This window comes from Neomonachus schauinslandi, chromosome 6 (genome assembly GCF_002201575.2).
Source record: "Neomonachus schauinslandi chromosome 6, ASM220157v2, whole genome shotgun sequence".
NCBI lineage: Eukaryota > Metazoa > Chordata > Mammalia > Carnivora > Phocidae > Neomonachus > Neomonachus schauinslandi.
In genome coordinates, this window is record NC_058408.1 from 121,918,864 (window position 1) to 121,933,408 (window position 14,545).

General features: G+C 43.0%; 1 protein-coding gene across 1 annotated transcript in view; it reads left to right on the forward strand.

Moving 5' to 3' along the window:
* Nucleotides 1–11,814: 11,814 nt before the first annotated feature.
* The window catches only part of TBC1D12 (TBC1 domain family member 12), a 98,476-nt gene continuing 95,745 nt past the window's right edge, over nt 11,815–14,545 (forward strand). Inside the window, exon 1 of the mRNA XM_021699585.2 lies at nt 11,815–12,792. Coding sequence (XP_021555260.1) covers nt 11,849–12,792 — 944 coding nt within the window. The 5' untranslated portion in view covers nt 11,815–11,848. The remainder of the gene's footprint in view (nt 12,793–14,545) is intronic.

The following is a 14,545-nucleotide window of genomic DNA, read 5'->3' on the forward strand; positions in this document are numbered from 1 at the left end:
GCTCAATCCCAGGACCCTGAGACCATGACCTGGGCCGAAGGCAGATGCTTAACTGACTGAGCCACCCAGGCACCCCGACAATTTCAGTAATTTTTAATTTTTAACTATTAAATATGTTGCTGTAAGCAGCTTTGTATAGCTTTTATTTTATTCTTTTGAATGATTTTCCTTATGATAGATTCCCAGGAGTAGGATTACAGTGCCTCTTAATATGTGCCATCAGTTTGCTTTTCCAGAAGATCAGTGTGCATTTCTAAAGCATTTCATCTGTCTCTTGGTTTGTGGCTGTCCCTCTGTGGCTTACCAAACAGCAGCTGCTTTGTGATTTTACTATCATTTATTTCCCACACATAACCTATCCTGCTGAGTTAATCTGTAATAAACATCCTTTCAATACTTGTTATCTAGCTATAATCCACAATCGTAGACTTACTCACCCCCTGTTACCAGCTGAGGCTTTACCAGGCATGCATGGAATTTAAACCATTTGTGGACATTGAAGATGATTTCAGTGCCAATCCAAGTCACATGGTCCCATAGAAGGTTGTTCATTCCCATTGCTTTACAGAATTTTCTTTTAGATTTTGATATCAAATTTATTCTGAGTCTTCTCAGTGGATTTCCAGATGAACATATTGACCACATTTTTGTTTAATCAGTTTATCATCAAACCTCATAAGCTCATCAAAGCTTTCAGATCAGTATATAGTAAGGATAACCTATGGTTATTTTAGATCTCACTAGTGCCTACTCATACAACACAAGTCATCTTTAGGTTAAACATTTATCCATGAAGATGAAATTGTATGCATTGAAGAGTATAAATAGGAATCAGCCTCAGGCAGTTTCTGAACAATGGCCTTGAGGATTATAGATATGCTTAATCTATTGAGTTGGGAATTTCCTGGGTACTAGATATGTATTTTTTTAAAAAGATTTTATTTATCGGGGCGCCTGGGTGGCTCAGTAGTTAAGTGTCTGCCTTCGGCTCAGGTCATGATCCCAGGGTCCTGGGATGGAGCCCCGCATTGGGCTCCCTGCTCCGCGGGAAGCCTGCTTCTCCCCCTCTCCCACTCCCCCGCTTGTGTTCCCTCTCACTGTGTCTTTCTCTGTCAAATTAAAAAAAAAATCTTTAAAAAAGAAAAAAAAATTTATTTATTTATGTGTGTGTATACAAATGCCAGTCCAGAATGCTATAAGATTGGAGCTGTTGACAGTGGCTACAAAGAAAAAAGGTGCTTTGAAAGCATATAACTCAAGTCTAATCAATTAGATGGAAAGTCAGAGAAGAGTTCTCTGGGGAGGTAACATTAAAACTGAATCCTGGGGGCACCTGGGTGGCTCAGTCAGTTAAGTAGCCAACTCTTGATCTCAGGGTCGTGAGTTCAGGCCCCACGTTAGACTCATGCTGGGCGTGGAACCTATTTAAAAAATAATAGACAGACAGACAAACTGAGTCCTGAAGAAAGAGTAGGAGTTAGCCCAGGTCATCAAGGTGGGGAAGAGACCTCTCTAGGCAGGGGGACCAACATACATGAAGACCCTTAGGGAGAGGGGGCTTTGCACATAATTTCAGAAACAGAGAAAAGAGCAATGTGTCTGAAACATGATGAGTGGGGAGAAGAGAAATGAGAAATGAGGCTGGAGAGACAGATAAAAGTTAGTATAACAAAAATCCCAGGTCATTATGCAGAACAACCTAGATATATGAGCTTGCAGAAGAAGTTTTGTAGTAGCTGGGATGAAAAGAAGATCAGTATGACTAAAGCCCGGGGATTTTGGGGAGAGAAGAGGGAGAGGAGGCTAGATAGGTACATAGACTGTGAAGAGCTTTGTAGGTCATGAGAAAAGTTTGTCTTTGGTCTTAAGAGAATAGGAAGCCATTGCATTTAGATTAAGGAAGAAGAACCCTCCCTAAGTATACTCAGAAAAATATAGCCAAAAATGTAGGAGAAAAAAAAATGGAGACAATAGGGCAATGAAAATTGAGGAAGAAATGTTTATTTTAAAAGGTCGAAAGGGGGTCGCCTGGGTGGCTCAGTCGTTAAGCGTCTGCCTTCGGCTCAGGTCATGATCCCGGGGTCCTGGGATTGAGCCCCGCATCGGGCTCCTTGCTCAGCAGGGAGTCTGGTTCTCCCTCTCCCTCGGCCCCTGCTTGTGTCCCCTCTCTTGCTGTGTCTCTCTCTGTCAAATAAATAAATAAAATATTTTTTAAAAAATAAATAAAAGGTTGAAAGGTTAATATGATGTTCACTAAAAAAGCAGGGCAGTGACATGATCAGATTTGTGTTCATAAAAAAGTACTTTGGCTGCAGCCATGGAGAATTGTTTGGATGTGCCCCCAAATGAATATGGGGAGGCCAGCTGGAAGTTAATTCTGTCACCCAGGAAAAGATGATGGCAATTTAGTCCGGGTAGGTGGATATAGTGTGAAGTGAATAAATTTAAAAGATATTTACATTAGGGCGCCTGGGTAGCTCAGTTGGTTAAGCGACTGCCTTCGGCTCAGGTCGTGATCCTGGAGTCCCGGGATCGAGTACCGCATCGGGCTCCCTGCTCAGCGGGGAGCCTGCTTCTCCCTCTGACCCTCCTCCCTCTCATGCTCTCTGTCTCTCATTCTCTCTCTCTCAAATAAATAAATAAAATCTTAAAAAAAAAATTAAAAAAAAGATATTTACATTAGATCCTCAGACTTTATTCATATTATAGCTGAAAGTGTGTAAGGATCTTTCAGCTATCCAATTTCAGAGGATCTAACATAAACCAAACGATGACTACAGTTGATAACACCGTATTATATTTTTAAAAAGAACAATAAAAACATTTTATATAAAAAATACAAGACACATAGGAGATAAAAAAAGACAGACTTCAGTAACTTCTTTGTGTATTAGCTTCCTAGGGCTGTGATAACAATTACCAAAACTTAGGTAGCTTAAAACAACAGAAATTTATTCTGTCACAGTTCTGCAGACCAGAAATATGAAATCAAGGTGTTGGCAGGATTGATTTTTTCTGAAGGCTCTGAGGGAGAATTCACTTCATACTACTCTCCTAACTTATGGTAGCTGTTAGCAATTCCTTTTTTTTTTTTTTTTTAAGATTTATTTACTTATTTATTAGAGAGAGAGCACGCACAGTGGGGAGGGAATCTCAAGTGACTCCCTGTTGAGCATGGAGCCCCCTGTTGAGCATGGAGCCTGAGGCAGGGCTTGATCCCATGATCCTGAGCCAAAATCAAAAGTTGGACGCTCAACCCACTGAACTACCCAGGTGCCCCTAGCTGTAATTCTTTGTGTTCCTTGGCTGGTAGACATGTCACTCCAATATCTACCTCCATCTTCACATGGCCTTCTTCCCCATGTCTCTATGTGTCTTTTTTTTTCTGTCTTTTTAAAGGACACCCATCATATCTATTTATTAGCTCTATGAGGAGAGGAAGAAGTCTAATCTAGGATGATCTCATGTTAAGAGCCTTACCTTAATTACATCTGCAAAGATCCTTTTTTAAATAGTCACATTCACAGGTACTAGGGGTTAGGACCTGGACATATCTCTTGGGAGGACACAGTTGAACCCACTATACTTGGCTAAGCGGATAAGAAAGAGAGAAGTATCAAGGATGACTCTTGGGTTATAGGTTTGTGCAACTAGATGTACAGTATTGTTACTCAGTAAGATATAGATTATTATAATAAGAATAGATTTAAAGGAGGCGATTATGAATTTAGTCTTGTACGTATTAGGTTTTAGGTGGCTTTGACACCAGCAAGCAGAAATGTTGGGTAGACAGCATGTCAGATCTAGAGTGACTGAGTGGATGGTGGTGGTACATAAAAAGATAGAAAACAATGGAAGAAAACCAGGAGAGACTCATTTTAGTCATGTTATGTTTATGATGCCTAGAAATATCTGTATGGAAATGTCATATATTTGGATTGTAATGTAGGAGCGGTAGGTTAAATTCTAGTCATCAGTTTATAGATGATCATCTAAATCATGAGAATTAATGAGATTGCCTGGAGTACAGAGGGTTGAGTGAGAAGAGAAGAGGCTTCAGACTTATTCTGTTAAGAAATTTCATTAAAGAGGAAGAAATTCTGCCTTCCCAGGAAGAAACTGAGACAAGGTGGTCAAAAAGGTAAGAGGAAAACAGAGAGACTATGGCAACAATAGAGTAATGAAAACTACCTTAAGGAAAAAGTGTTTCTTTTATTTATTTATTTTTTAAAGATTTTATTTATTTATTTGAGAGAGAGAATGAGAGAGAGAGAGCATGAGAGGGGGGAGGGTCAGAGGGAGAAGCAGACTCCCTGCCGAGCAGGGAGCCCAATGTGGGACTCGATCCTGCGACTCCAGGATCATGACCTGAGCCGAAGGCAGTCGCTTAACCAACTGAGCCACCCAGGCGCCCTCTTTTATTTTTTTTTAAAAGATTTTATTTATTTATTTGAGAGCAAGAGAGCACAACGGGGGGGGCGGAGTGGCAGAGGAAGAGGGAGAAGCAGACTCCCTGCTGAGCAGGGAGCCCAATGAGGGACTCGATCCCAGGACTCTGGGATCATGACCTGAGCCGAAGGCAGATGCTTAACCGACTGAGCCACCCAGGCGCCCAAAAAGTTAAAAGCTAGAGAAAGGAGTGTTTCAACATGGAAGGAGTGATCAACAGTATAAATGCTGTTGAAAGATCAAGCAAGATGGAGACTTAAAACTTTCTACTCGATCAAGAATAAGAAAGTCATTGGGCGCCTGGGTGGCTCAGTTGGTTAAGCGACTGCCTTCGGCTCGGGTCATGATCCCGGGGTCCTGGGATCGAGTCCCACATCGGGCTCCCGGCTCAGCGGGGAGCCTGCTTCTCCCTCTGACCCTCTCCTCTCTCATGCTGTTTCTCTCTCGCTCGGTCTCTAATAAATAAATAAATAAAATCTTTAAAGAATAAGAAAGTCATTAATGAGAGTAAAGAATAGTGTACAGAAGCTAGAACAGAGTAAATGGGAGGTGAGGAAATGGAGACATCTTTAAAACATTTTTTGGAAATGACCTTAAACTTAGAAAAAGTTGCAAACATAGGGGCACCTGGGTGGCTCAGTTAAGCATCTGCCTTCAGCTCAGCTCATGATTTCAGGGTCCTGGATTAAGCCCCCACCTTGGGCTCCCTGCTCAGCTCTCCCTCTACTCCCCCCCCCCCCGCTCTTTCTCTCTCTCTCTCACTTACTCTCTCAAATAAAATCTTAAAAAAAAGAAAAAGTTGCAAACATAAAAATAACACAAAGAATACTCATATATCTTTCCCAGATTTCTCTACTGCTAACATTTTATCCCATTTCACTTTGTCACGAGCTCTGTGTGTGTATGCATGAACAATTTTTTTTCTGAACTTTTTGAGGGTAAATTACATATATCCCTTATCCTAAATACTCCACTGCATATTTCCTAAGAATAGAAATATTTTCTTACAGAACTGATATAGCAGTTATAAATTGTAAATATCAATTATAATTGTAACTATCAATATTTACATTGACACCTTTATTTAACCTACTGTACATATGACAATTGTGTTGGTTGATGTAGTAGTGTCCTTTGTAGACTGTTTTCTTTTGTCTACTGAGTACAAAGTCAAGTTTACGGGCAGGTATTCCATATAATTGTCATTTTGTTTTAATCTTCTTTCATCTCAACTATGTCCACAGCTTTTCTTTGTCTTTCATGATACTGGCATTTTTTTTTTGAAGAATAAGAATCCCCCATTTCCTTTTTTAAATAGAATTTTCTTCATTTTAAATTTGATGATTTTTGTGTGATTAGGTTGAGCTTATACATTCTCAGCCACACTGTGTCTTTTTCATGGTATCACATCTAAGTGTGCACAATGTGTAAACAGCTTTTTAAAGAAGCTTGCTTGCTCAGGGAAGCAGAGAGATAAGGTTGTAGCCATAAGCCAGTATTTCTCAACGTTGATTGTAAATTAGATTACTTGAATAGCTTTTAATATCAGTGTAAGGCTCCTCTTCCAGAGATATTGACTTAATTGGTCTCGGGTGGTGTCCAGACGTAAGCATTTTTAAAATTTCCTAAATGTTACTAATGTGCAGGTGAGTTTGAGAAACATTGCTCTAAGAGTATGTGGGTGGTGATAGTGGTGATTTAACATAATAGAAGTTAAAGCATGTTTGAAAGCTTTTTGGAAATCCAGTACATAAGAAAAAGGTTGAGGGGCGCCTGGGTGGCTCAGTTGGCTAAGCAACTGCCTTCGGCTCAGGTCATGATCCTGGAGTCCCAGGATCGAGTCCCACATCGGGCTCCCTGCTTGGCTAGGAGCCTGCTTCTCCCTCTGACTCTCCCCCCTCTCATGTACTCTCTCTCATTCTCGCTCTCTCAAATAAATAAATAAAATCTTAAAAAAAAAAAAAGAAAAAGAAAAAGGTTGAGGATTAAAGAAAGATATAAAGAGTTTTGAGGCCTTTGTACTCTCCTTGAGTACAATTTTGGCAAAATAATATTATGGGATAATGGAACCATATTTACTGTTCAATAATGAGGGGAGGATCATACAGGTAGAATATGACAAACTGTATGTATTTTGAGAATTTCTATTAAAGTCAAATTTTCTTAGCAAATGTAAGAATCCAAAGTATACTCATAGTTTTCCATACTTTAACTGTTAATTAATATTTTATAACAGAGAGATTAAGAATATCCTTTCTCGGGAGAACCCTCTTACGTTGTTGGTGGGAATGCAAGTTGGTGCAGCCACTCTGGAAAACAGTATGGAGGGTCCTCAAAAAGTTGAAAATAGAGCTACCCTATGACCCAGCAATTACACTACTAGGTATTTACCCCAAAGATACAAATGTAATGATCTGAAGGGGCACCTGCACCCCAATGTTTATAGCATTAATGTCCACAATAGCCGAACTATGGAAAGAGCCCAGATGTCCCTCAGAAGATGAATGGATAAAGAAGATGTGGTATATTTTTATGCAGTGGAATATTACTCAGCCATCAAAAAAGAAATCTTGCCATTTGCAATGACGTGGATGGAAATAGAAGGTATTATACTAAGTGAAATCAGTCAGACAGAGAAAGACAATTATCGTAAGATTTCACTCATATGTGGAAATTAAGAAACAAAACAGAGGATCATAGGGGAAGAGAGGAAAAAATAAAACAAGACGAAATCAGAGAGGGAGACAAACCATAAGAGACTCTTTTTTTTTTTTTTAAAGATTTTATTTATTTATTTGAGAGACAGAGAATGAGAGACAGAGAGCACGAGAGGGAAGGGGATCAGAGGGAGAAGCAGACCCCCCGCTGAGCAGGGAGCCCGATGCGGAACTCGATCCCGGGACTCCAGGATCATGACCTGAGCCGAAGGCAGTCGCTTAACCAACTGAGCCACCCAGGCGCCCAAGAGACTCTTAATCATAGGAAACAAAGTGAGGGTTGCTGGAGGGGAGGGGATTGAGGGATTGGTAACTGGGTGATAGGCATTAAGGAGGGCATGTGATGTAATGAGCACTGGAGGTTATATAAGACTGATAAATCAGGGGCACCTGGGTGGCTCAGTCAGTTAAGCATCTGCCCAGGTTATGATCTCAGGATCCTGGGATCGAGCCCCACATCTGACTCCCTGCTCAGCAGGGTGTCTGCTTCTCCCTCCCCCTCTGCTGCTCCCCCTACTTGTGCTCTCTCTCTCTCTCAAATAAATAAATAAAACTTAAAAAAAAAAAAAGACGAATCACTGAACTCTACCTCTGAAACTAATAATATACTAAATGTTAATTGAATTTAAATTTAAAAAATTTAAAAAAAGAATATATTTTATCATGCTAATAGTTTCACCTGATTTATAGGAATGTACCAGGATATTTTATTTATGCCTACAGTTGTAGTAATATGGTATCAAAAGTTTTAATGTTGGGGGACCTGGCTGGCTCAGTTGGAAGAGCACATGACTCTTGATCTTGGAGTAATGAGATCAAGTCCCAGGTGGGGTGTAGAGATTACTTAAATAAGTAAAACTAAAAAAAAAAAAAAAAAAGTTTTTAAAGTCAAACTCTTAAGGACCAAAAAAAAAAAAAAAAGGATATGCTACACCTTGAAAGTAGATTTTTAAAAAATTTGTAAGATGGCATATGATATTACTTATCAGGTAACACAGAAACTTTTACTGTTGAAAGTGGAAAATATGGGGCGCCTGGGTGGCTCAGTTGGTTAAGCGACTGCCTTCGGCTCAGGTCATGATCCCAGGGTCCTGGGATCGAGCCCCTCATTGGGCTCCCAGCTCAGCTGGAAGCCTGCTTCTCCCTCTCCCACTCCCCCTGCTTGTGTTCCCTCTCACGCTGTCTCTCTCTCTCACTGTCAATTAAATAAATAAATAAAATCTTAAAAAAAAAAAAAGAAAAAGAAAGTGGAAAATATAACGACTAACCAAGAAGAATGCCAGAATAATTTATTATGGAATACATATTATTGTAGACAAAGTTACAAAATATAAATGTGTTTCAGTTTTGAAGTCTTTACTGAGAAAACAGTAGCTATGGGCTATTATTATTCATAAAACTTTTGTTGCTATTGACAAGGGGAGAGGAAGGAGATGAACTAAATAAACCATTTAGAGAAATTGGAGTTTAAAATACTGTAGTATGATTTCATAGAGGGAGAAGTAGAGCAATACCTAGAAAGGAGTAAGTCAACAAGTTAGTTAGAAAAGGTTTGAAAGGGGTGCCTGGGTGGCTCAGTCGGTTAAGCAACGGCCTTCAGCTCAGGTCATAAGGTTCTGGGATCGACCCCTGCTTCTCCCTCTCTCTCTGCTGCTCCTTCTGCTTCTGCTCTCTCGCTCATGCTCTCTCTCTCAAGTAAATAAAATCTTTAAGAAAAAAAAAGAAAAGGTTTGAAAAATTAGGAAGTTAGGAAAGTTAGGAAAGAAAAAAAGTTGAAACAAGATTGTGATTAGCCTCTTTCAGCCATCCTCATCTTTACCATCATATAACTATACTTATGTCTAGGTATCTTCTAAATTAAATTTCTTTTATTGAGGTGAAAATTTACGTAAAATACAGCTATTTAAACATGTACAATTAAAAAAATGTAGAATTCAATGCTATTTAGTGCATTCGCCATGTCATGCAACCACCACCTGTATCTAGTTGCAAAACATTTTCATCACCACATATCCATCAGGTAGTCTGTCCCTATTTCTCTCCTACCCAGCCCCTCATTGGCAATCACCAATCTGTTTTCTTTCTCAATGGATTTAGCTATTCTGGAGAGTTCATACAAATGAAATTATACAATGTGGACCTTTTGTGTCTGGTTTCTTCCACTTAGCATAATGTTTTTGAGATTCGTCTACTTTATATATCAGTACTTCATTTCTTTTTATGGCTGAATAATAGTCCATTGTATAAATGTCACATTCTGTTTATTCATTCCTCTGTTGATGGGCATTTGGGTTGTCTCTATCTTTTGGGTTTTAATTGTGCTGCTATAAATATTCATGTATAAGTTTTTGTGTGAACATCTGTTTTCAATTCTTTTGGGTACATATCTAGGAGTGGAATTTCTGGGTCATAAGGTAATTGAATGTTTAACTTCATTGAGGAACCACCAAACATTTTCCATAGCAACCATACCATTTACATTTCTACTAGCAATGTTTGAGGGTTGTAGTTTTTCCACATCCTCTAAAACACTCAACTTTCCACTTTTTTGAATATAGCCATTCTAGTCAGTTTGAGTGCCATGTCATTTGGTTTTGATATTGATCATTACTTCATATGCTTATTAATAGCTATTAACATATATTCTTTGGAGAAATGTCTGTTTAAGTCCTTTAAAATTGGGTTGTCTTGTTAAGTTGTAAGAGTTCTTTATATATTCTGGATACTAGACTCTTAATCAGATATATGATTTACAAATATTTTCTCTCTTCCTATATTAATTTTTCCACCTGTGTCCTGGAAGTCATTTCTTCTTCTGAAAAATCTTGGCAATAAATATATTGCTAACTGTGCCTTTGACACTTACTCCTTCCTTAAGGCCTTCAGATAATGCTCATTGTAAAAGACACTTGATGTTTCTTAAACTGGGTGCTGGGTACATGGGTGTCCATTTTATTTACATTTTTTAAAAAGATTTTATTTATTTACTTGACAGAGACACAGCGAGAGAGGGAACACAAGCAGGGGGAGTGGGAGAGGGAGAAGCAGGCTTCCCGCAGAGCAAGGAGCCCGATGCGGGGCTCCATCCCGGGACACTGGGATCATGACCTGAGCCGAGGGCAGACGCTTAACGACTGAGGCACCCAGGCGCCCTTATTTACATATTTTACTGTTACTCATATATAGGTTATATTCCTTCTTGCATATATAAGAAAAAATATATAAAGGCTTGGCAATGCTGCTTCCTCTCATTACTACCCCATTCTCCTATTTCTTCTCTTTTCATTGACATACCTCTAGAACGAGTGGCCAATATTTTCCCCTTCATTTTATCTACAGCTAATTCCTCTTTAATCCTTTGCAATACAACTTCTTTGCCCATCTTGAAATAATAACACCTTTGAGTCTCAGCCCCACCTCCAACTTTATTCTTTCTTCCCAGAAGTCACTAATGACTCACCGTGTTACAATATGCAGATGACTCTTCAATCCGAGTCTCCAAACCGAAGCCCTAACCCAAGTTTTAGATCTCTAACTATATCCTGGATAGTCCCAGTCTTTTACTTTACCAGATATATTTCCCCTATTAATCAAGTTTTTTTTTTTCTAATCCAAATCCCATTTCTTCAAACCACATTAGTTTCAGTAGCAAGAGTTTTGTAGAAATTGCTGGTTCCTCCCTCTTCCTCTTATATGTTAGCACGTCTTGCGATTTCTTCTTTAAACGCCTTTCATTTCCACTCAGTGGCTATCACCCCATTTCAATCCATTATCACAGGGTTCTGGAATTATTTCAACAGCGCTTCTCCGCCTGACTCCACTTCCTTTCCCTCCTTGAGTGATGATGGAGATTTTTAAGAAAAGTGATAGGATGAAACGTGGTGCTAGATAAGAAAGATTCCTTTGGGGGCACCTGGGTGGCTCAGTTGTTAAGCGTCTGCCTTCGGCTCAGGTCATGATTCCAGGGTCCTGCGATCGAGCCCCGCATCGGGCTCCCTGCTCGGCGGGAAGCCTGCTTCTCCCTCTCCCACTCCCCCTGCTTGTGTTCCTTCTCTCACTGTGTCTCTCTCTGTCAAATAAATAAAATCTTAAAAAAAAGAAAAAAAAGAAAGATTCCTTTGGTAGTATCGTGGAAGATAAAGTGGAGAAGGGAGAGTGTTGACATGAAGCGACGAAGCTCTAGATTGTGGCAATGGCGGTAGAGAAGATGCATGAAAAAGCGTAAAGTCCACCGGTGACCAGTTGGAGCTGGAAGGACTTATATCTAATATCCTGTATTCTACTCCCATAAATTAAGTACGTCAAGTGAATTTTTGCTAAGAGAGGCAAACCCGTGCCTCTGTAAGGATTGTCACGCTCGGGGTGAGCCAACCAGCCTCCATCATCCGGATGGCTGATCCCAGATTGGCCGCCGGAGTGTCAGGGAGCGGCCTCTCTAGCTACTATCTCTATGGTTCGCGGAATCTCCAGGTCGCGGTTTGACCGGGCCGGCGTTTGCGCGTGCGCGAACTACGGCGCGTGCCCGCCCTCCCGCAACTGCCCGGAGCCCGGGGTGGGAGGGGTGGGTCTGGGAAGGTTGCGGCGGTGGCCGCCGTGGCCCCAGCCCCTAGGGTTATTCCCGGGCCGAGCCTGTGCCGGGGACTCTTCCGTCGCCTCCTCGGGCGGCACTCACCCGGCCCTAGATGGTGGGTCCGGAGGATGCCGGAGCCTGCTCGGGAAGAAACCCCAAGTTGTTCCCGGTGCCGGCGCCGGAGCCCGTGGGCCAAGACGGGAAGATGATCCGGGCCACAGGCGGTTTTGGCGGAGGCGTCGGCGCGGTGGAGCCGCCGGCGGAGGAGGAGGAGGAGGAGGAAGAGGAGAAGGAGACGCCGCCTCAGCAGCTCCTTCGGCGCTACCTCGCGGCGGCAGGAGGACAGCTGGAGCCGGGGCTGTGTTACTGTCCACTCCCGGCTGGCCAGCCCCGCGCCCCGCCGCTCCCGGCCGCTCCGCGCTCGGACGCCTGCCCGCGGGACTCGGGCTCCAAGCACCGAGACGCGGAGGTGGCGGATGCCCGCGCTTCGCGGCACAGAGGCATGACCAACGGGGACTCGAGCTTTCTGCCGGGCCAGGACTGTCGGGACCTGGAGGAGGCTCGCGGGCTGGCCTGCGCGGGCGGCCGGAATCCGCGCCACCGCCGCCTCCGCCCGGAGGGGCCTGGCGACGAGGGCGCGGACGGCGCGGGCAGCCCGTCCGACTGGGCCGCGCCGCTCGAAGACCCGCTGCGGAGCTGCTGCCTAGCAGCGGCGGACTCTGACAAGCCCCAGGGCGCGGGCAGCGGCTCGGAGGGCAGCCCGGCCAGCGACGGCAGCAGCAGCGAAGACTTGGAGCGGCCGGGAGACGGCGCTGGGGGTCCCGAGGAGGGCGCGTCCGCCGCCGCCTCGGCCGAGAGGACTAGCGGGGACGCCGGCGCTGAGCCGCGCCCTGGCGTCTCGGACGTTCAGGTGAACTCTCGGAACACGTTCGAGGTGAGCCGCGACCACCTGCCCGCCGCCGGGCCGCCGGTGCCCGCGCCCGCCACGGAGCAGGGCGCCGCGGGGACCTCGGCCCGGGCTCGACGGAGCGGCGGTTTCGCCGACTTTTTCGCCAGGTACAGCGCCCGCTGCGCCGGGGCTCGGGGCGGGCTCGGGGCCGGGGCGGAGGTTGAGGCCGGGCGCTGGCCGAGAGCGGCTTGCGGACCGCCTCCGTGCGGGCTCTTTGCTGGCGTCAGGACTTAGCTTTGATTTGTCACCGGGGGAAGAGGAACTGGGTCAGCATTGTGTTGCCTGTAGGAGAAGTTGCCAACTTTGTGGGGAGCGAATCTTTCTGTTCCCCTGTGGGCTGGAGGCTATACCTGCTATTCACACCTGGTTTCCGTGTATTCAGGTCCTGGCAGTGTGCTCATGCCACAGCTGCAGTTTTGCCTCCTCCGGGAAAGCAAACAACCTGCTCGGTTCTCAGTTTATTTTTACTGTACTACGAGGATTAGGGGTGGGGAGTGGGGGTGGGCGCGGCGCTATGTGTGTACGGGTGTGGTTGTGAAAGAGAAAGGGAAGTCATTTTGCAGAGATGACTATTTGTGTGGGGTCTAAACCCATTCAGGTGGCTTGGGAATTCTTGAAATTAGAAGTGATTGTGTTTCATAGTGTTTAACTGTTTCAATGGCCTTTATTAAAATGCAGTCAGTTTCGAGTTTAGAATTTGATCCCAGCCCTTAAAGCCAAATTACTATGGCGCTTTATCTAGAAAATCCCTCTTCTCTACTTCTTCTAAATAGGCCTACACTTTTTTCAGCAACTTTTTAATTTTTGGTGCCATTGTATTTGTGTTTTGACCTGCCATTCTTGAAATCAAGTTATGGTGCTGGACATTACAGATTTCGGAAAAGGGTTTGATAAGGGATAAAATGCTCATCCTATTGCACATTAATGAAATGCCAATTTTCCCGGAGTCAGATCTTGCTTGATACGCTTTTTTTTTTTTTCTTGTAATCTCTAGGCAAATAGGAGAGTATTCCCAACTTGTAAACTCTCCTTTTCAGAGTTCTCCTGTGTTTTTGTTTCCTTTTCAGGGGTCTTGATAGAAACGAAAGAAACAAATTATGCAGCTCCAGTTTTAGAGGATTATACAATCTGTGTGCATTTTTGTAGACACAGTCACAGTTTTCTGATTGTAATTATTTCTTTTTCTATTTTATTATCGCTTATTTTCCCTTGTATGAATTTACAAAAATTTATAAAGTTGTTTACATCAAGATTGGGAAATTCTAATTTTGTGTTACTGGTGGGACAAAATATATAGTAGTGAGATCTGTATTTGTGCCTATAGTTGCAAAAATATACAAAAATATACTTAAAGCTTAGAGTAGCAATATTTTTTTTTAAAGATTTTTTTATTGATTCATTTGAGACACAGAGATAGAGCATGAGCAGGGGGAGAGGCTAAGGGAGAGGGAGAAGCAGGATCCCCGTTGAGCCAGGAGCCCAATGTGGGGCTCCATCCCAGGACCCTGGGATCATGACCTGAGCCCAAGGCAGACACCTAACCATGTGAGCCACCCAGGCGCCCCTATAGTGGCAGTATTTTAAAATTTGCAAGGTGAGCTAAGTTCATACATTTGTGAACTTTGGGTGTTTTTTGGTTATGTTTTGATGTCAGGTGTCAGGCAATTTTAGACCTGGAAGGGGCTTTGGAGATTGCTAATTCAGTCACTGTACCCAGAATACCTGCTTGTGCCACCATTGGGAACAGAGATGATTTGGACAGTGGAGTGCAGGCTAGTAGGTATTAAGTTTGAAGACAGATACATTTTTATGCATTGCAAATTATGAACAATAGCAAAGCAAATCTATTATAAGAGGTTT